The 6,099-nt window shown below is 42.7% G+C and overlaps 1 protein-coding gene across 3 annotated transcripts in view; it reads left to right on the forward strand.

The window, feature by feature from the left end:
• Positions 1-5,112, forward strand: part of LOC144821734 (general transcription factor IIE subunit 1-like) — a 213,372-nt gene extending 208,260 nt beyond the window's left edge. For all 3 annotated transcript variants that reach the window (XM_078678938.1, XM_078678937.1, XM_078678940.1), the window contains 2 exons: positions 3,058-3,281; positions 4,035-5,112. In XM_078678938.1, coding sequence (XP_078535064.1) covers positions 3,058-3,281; positions 4,035-4,441 — 631 coding nt within the window. In that variant the 3' untranslated portion in view covers positions 4,442-5,112. The remainder of the gene's footprint in view (positions 1-3,057; positions 3,282-4,034) is intronic.
• Positions 5,113-6,099: the final 987 nt, after the last annotated feature.

The raw sequence follows: 6,099 nt of genomic DNA on the forward strand, positions 1-6,099 counted from the left end.
CTGGTAAAGTCAGATTTGTTTTAACTATTTTAAAAAATATACTTTTAAAAAGTCACCTTCAACCTATCGAAAGCCTCTAGAAGCTTATTTGCCTCGGCTTACAACTGTCACACTATAGGCTGAATAGCACCTTGATGAGTGGGAATTGGCTCCCAGAAGTCCTTGAGTGTGAGGATAAGTTAAACTTACCCAAGTGTGTATTGGCTCCCAGAGTTGAGACAAAGGACTTGGGTGTGGGGACAATTTGACATTTCCCTGACTGGACACCCTGAGGGCTATTCCCAGCCCCTTGCATATCTTCAAAGAATGCCTACCCTGTCACAGGCAGATGTAACTCACACCCGGGCCTCCCCCCCTCTGTTGTCCTCTTAGCCAGCCAGGCTATGAGACAATATAATCCCAGCAGGAGAAAAGCTGTCCCCAGAACCATTTTTGAGTGATCACAGAGGAGGGTTTTCTCATTGCCCTGGCCACACCTCTAGGGTGGGCAGTGGGGCTCTACACGGGGTAAGAAAGGTTCTGCCATGTTGAATTTAGGTACAGAGGAACATTCTGGGAATGCTTGCTGTAGGGCACACAGCAATTGCTGCAAAAGTAGGTAGGGATTCTCCTGGAAACTTTTTTCACTATTGGTCTCGGAGGGGCCGGAGTCACCAATCCAAACACTACTGTGATACATAAATATGCCACCCCTGGCCACATTAATTCAAAACACTACTGGACCTGTGCAAGACGGAAGAATGGCTGCACTTGCTGTTGTGACATGTGAGAAGAACTCTAAAAGCTGGACCTGCTCCCACTTGAACTAAGTGGAGTCCAAGTGGAGTCCAAGGGTCAATTCTCTGACCTCGTGTGATGCTACAGGGACACAAATGCTGAAAAAAACACTTTCTAGAAGTAGCACAGCTGACCAGTGTCAACTGGACATGCCCAGAACCAGGATAGCGGTTTCTATTGAAGTGAGTCATTACACCCAAACCCTGTTCCTGAAGTCCTAGAACCCTTGGCTAGTGTTCGTGTACTCCTCCTGCCTAAACCTAAAACCTGGAACTTTAAAACTTTTTCGAGACACTTGCCTGGACAACTGACGGAAGAATGGGATTAACCTACCAAGTCAATCCGACAAAGATGCATTGCTGCTGGGCCAAAGATTCCGGTTGCTCCTGCTCAGAGCTTTTCCACAGTAGAAAATCTGTTTCAGCGGCACACAGAAAGGAGAAAATACAGAAAAAGTATCTAGCTCCGTGGAGACCTGTTTGCCCCGCTTGAGGAATCCAAGCTCCAAAAAAAGTGACTACGTCGGAAGGTAGAAATCTTCACCAGGTGAAGGCACCAAAAGCATCCGACCGGCAGGGAACTTTTCTTTAACCCCTTCGACGCTCATGACGAGCCTAGCTCGTCATGGAGTTTCCATTGGTTTCAATGGAAATTACATGAAGGAGAAAAAATAGACTTAGCATCCAAGTGGTTAATGTAAATTTTGAATTTCTCCTCCTTGGAGCTTTTCAGCCAAAAGTCAGCAGCCTCACCGGGACCTCGTTTGACATCTATCCAGCCTGGTGGAACCCATCTCAGCCACAGCCTGCTGCCTTTTCCTGCTAATGATTTTTGACTTCCATTTCTGAGACTAAGTGAGAAGGTAAAACTTCTGCAGAGGACAAACCTGGTCTCTGTCTGTATCTGACTCATGCTCCATTGCAGTTGGCCCTAACTTGCTCCTGGTACAGGTCATGTGCAACCAGATGACCACAGTTTGCACTTAATGCTTTTTGGTGCGATTTATATTTTAGAATGTTAAAATCTATATATCCGGGTCCATTGTTGGATTTTTGATGATTTGGTTTTGTTCAGTAAAGTATTCTCTATTGTTATACAATTGAATTAGATTGTTATAGTGCTAAGGTTTTGACTTTATAACTGTTTTGGAACTTTTAAATGCTTTACACAGTTTCTTAAGTTAAGACTGTCTGCTCTGTGCCATAGTTACCTGAGGTTGAACTCCGGTTTAAATGACTGGAACTTTTACAGGAGCTAACGAGAATACTGTAATTATTACTTATGGTAGACCACCATACCCCCAACTAATAACTCACTTTTTCACAGTGCTTACATTGTATTGCAACATTTATTTAGTGCTTACTTTCCCTAGGTGGGGCACTGAAGCGCTTGCCTATGAAGGCATCAAGCTACACCATGTCGTGTGGGTGGCTGAAAGAGTGCTCTCTTTTTTTCTATTTGGGAAGTGTTTCGATGGTGTATGTGATGACCATCGAGGTGCAGTTATAGTGTTATGGAATTCAATGCTTAGCAGTGTGGAGGGTGAAGAGTTGTGCGAGACAGACGTGCAGTATATGGTTTTCAGTAAACTAGCAGCTTTGCTACTCTGCGGGCCCCTTTATGAATTTCTTATCATAGTATACTTAGCTAGCTACTACTCTGAGTTGTCCAACCTTACATTTTGCTTACAGTTTATGCACTTGAGAATACATGCTCGAAAAGAGAAGTGGTGGAGCGATCTGCTGGGATGGACTTTATCATCCATTATCTGAATGTCATTGTAAGATGCAAAGAAGTCGTAGTAAGAGGATTTAGCAGTAGAGGAGAGTTATTGTGCAGCCTGTATGAGTTACTGTTGACTGACCACCACTGAGTGTTATGGTATTAGTGTGGGCCAGAAGGGTAATATATGAATTGATGCTATTACAAAACTACATAATAGCTAGGCATAGGTCAACCGTTCTTAACTGACCTGGAAATAGAAAGTACTGTTCCATATTTGTGGGCTGTAAACTGGAGGTGGGTCTTTGTCTTTTATTCCAAGGTTGTGGAATGACGAGGCATCTAAATTACCCTTAAAATGTCTTTTTCGAGGCCTCTCCAAACATTACTTTAAATTGGAGAAATTCTGTTCCTGACTCTTTCTTCTGTTCAGACAACTGTATCGGGATCTACATTGCTAATCTAATTATTTAAATAAAAATCAGTTCGGGAGAATATTTTGGGGGCAACATGTTGAAGTGTTCAGCTGACTATGAAATAACTTTTTTTGGCTTGCAGCTCTAATCAGCGCTCAGGCTCACCCTCGAGAGAATTGTCAAGTCGTGCTGAAAAATGGACCAATAAGAACTCCTCTGCAAACATGTATGTGCAAAATGTAGAAATCAGTGTGAGGGAGCCTGAGCAGAAGAAGAAAGGGAAGGAAAAGCCCAAGGAGCAGCCTGTCTGGATGACAAAAAGCACCATACAGGAAGTGCCTACAGATGATCAAAATACGGGACTGTGTGAGTATTTGAGCTGCTGGGTGCAGTTCTCTTTGGGGATTTTGTTTTCTAATTTCCTAAAAAAATTGTTCTCTCTTCCTGTTCTTTAAAATCATTGAGTTTGCCAGAACGTATGAAATATCCTATAGGGTGTAAGCCCGACAAATGCCTCTGGTATAGATTCTGGGTAATTCCGATGATACTACTATGGATGGTATACAAGGCAGTCCATTTAGTGTGTGTGTTTTTTAATTACAGTAGTGCATTTTGTTTGCTTCACATGATCAGCAATTGCTGCATAATCATCGATGTCCTCTTGAGTAATTTTGTCAATGGACAGTAAGTCACAAGACGTTCTATACAATATCTAATGTATGTTAGCCTGTAGCAGGAACTGCAGTCTTCACAGTGTCCACAGCTCACTTTCTCTGCAATAGTGAAGGCCATCCTTCAGAATGTGGGGTAGGGGCTCGTGCTGTGTTATCACAAATGGTCCATAAAGGACCAGCTCCGGTGATGATTGCATCCCCTGTATCTGCCGGGCATGGTTGACAGCGGGAGTCCATAGAGCAGCACGGTGCATCATGCAGGACTGTAATGGGCGAGAGGGGCCCAAAGGCTCCAGCTGTGCCCAACGATTGCAGCTGAGTGTATTTGTGGGATCTTTCCAATTTTCATAGATACTGTTGTCACTCTTCTAAACTTTATTTCCTGTTGTACCGAATATTCATCTTTAATTTAAAAATTGTCAATGGCGGATGCATTTGTTTACAGCTCTAGAAATGGCTGCGGTGGTGGATGAAAATGACAATAAGGACACAGCAGCAGACAACGAAGTGATCCGGACACTCATGATCCATGAGTTGAAGTCTTCTGGCCCCGGGCTGCTCCCAGCAGCAGCCAGCACTCGCAGTGACAGCGAAAGCGACACCAGTGAATCCGAAGACGAGAAGAAGCCGGTGAAGGAGCAGCCGGGTAAACCCACTGCAGGCAATGAAGTAAAGGAGGAGGAGGAAGAGGAGGAGCAGGAGACCGTGGATCCACCTGTCATGGTCGCTGGACAGCCGCACCTCTACAGTGAGGTCAGTCAGAACCCACAACTGGTGTCCTTCATGACTGAGGAAGAGCGAGAGTCCTACATCAAGGTGGGACAGCAGATGTTCCAGTCTGCTTTTGAGTGATTGTATGCAAAGCTTTCTTCGTGTTATGGTTCATTGGGTTATAGTTGGTGAGAGAAGAAATGCCCACAGCAGGGAGACAAGGGGAAAAATGCACACATTTAGATTAATTTCAAATTTGATCATTAAATTCACACCTACATATTTATATTTGTTTCTCTCTGATGTCGTTGACAGGACTGTTTTTTGCTAGTAGACTCTGCCTTCAAGTAGAAAAGACACTCGGGGCTTCATATGCTTTAAAAAATTAAAAAAAATAAGTGGGTGTCTGCGAGAGAATATGTAAATCGCAACTTTTGTTTTGCCCTTGACTCTAGTGGAAACTCTATAATAGAAAGGTACAGGGGCTTTGTGTTTGTGTATATTGTTTGATATTTGCACTTGGATGAAACACAATTAGCTATCTTAATGAAGTATTTTCTTTGCATAGGACCTCATACCTAAACGCCAGTGTGTACATGCAAAGTTGCAAAGGTGCTAGTGACAAATTTGCCGCTCTGAAATCGATTTACTGCTTAGTGTAAGGAAGCACTTAACTAAATGTACTAAAAACTACAGTTTATTGAAGTGGTAAATGCCTGTAACTAAAACAATGTAACTTGATTGACACTTGGAATACGAAGTTATTGTGTTAATCGCCTTTGAAATTGGTTTGTGCACAGTAAAATTATGAAACCTGAATAATCACTTTCTATGTATAATTAATGCTAGATTCCTTCAATGAAATAAGAGTCTATGGCCCTGCTTGCACTTTCATGGAACTGTTCGATGTGAGTGAATTGCGAAAAACTTGTTTCGCAATGAAGGGGGGAGAGAATATGTGACCTAAGAGCAGGATCTGGCGATTTTGGAACTGGGGAGCCAGGTTCCAGTCTCGACATCGGCTCAACATCCTGTGATTCTGAGCTAATTACTTCATCTCCTCTGCATACAAAAAATGAATGTATCCTTGTGCAAAGTAACTGGTGCCCATGTAAAGCGCTCCCAACACCTTCTGGCCGAGTTCCAGCTATATAAAACTACCAAAACATAAATAACAAGCATTAAAAATGCAATAGGTCTCGCCGTTTGGTAAGTTAAAGCCATTTGCTTTGCCATACTATACCATTAGCAAAGCAAATGGCTTTAACTTAATCAAAGGCGAGACCTATTGCATTTTCAATGCTTGTTTACAACCGAAACCCTCGTGTGCTTGGTCCAAGCACCACTGAAATCCCATAAGCCATCTACACCTGTCAAAAACTGATAAATGCAGGGTGGCCAAAAAAAAGCAGCAAAAGAAAAGCTTTGTAAGACCTCATTGGCTTTCAAAAGAAGTTTGAGAATGTGTACTTTCTGACAAATCCTTGAATAGGGTGATATAATACAAGTGTGCACATGCTCTGCTTTCTATAAAGAAAAACCATTCCGAAAATCCATTTAATGACCTGTAACTGGCAAAACGCTTGTTTTTGCATGCCTATGTGTAAGTCCACATGTATACCGCACATCTTTGCCCCTGCCATATAACAAGACTATGCAATCAGCATACGCACCCTTGCCTCAGACTAAACCAGTCCAGTACAACGACAAAGGATGAACCGGTCTCAGGACTGATTTAATATCACTGGGGCGAAGAAAGAAGATAACACAGGTTTGTTGTAAATATTGTGAAGATAAAA

This window comes from Lissotriton helveticus, chromosome 2_2 (genome assembly GCF_964261635.1).
Source record: "Lissotriton helveticus chromosome 2_2, aLisHel1.1, whole genome shotgun sequence".
Taxonomy (NCBI): domain Eukaryota; kingdom Metazoa; phylum Chordata; class Amphibia; order Caudata; family Salamandridae; genus Lissotriton; species Lissotriton helveticus.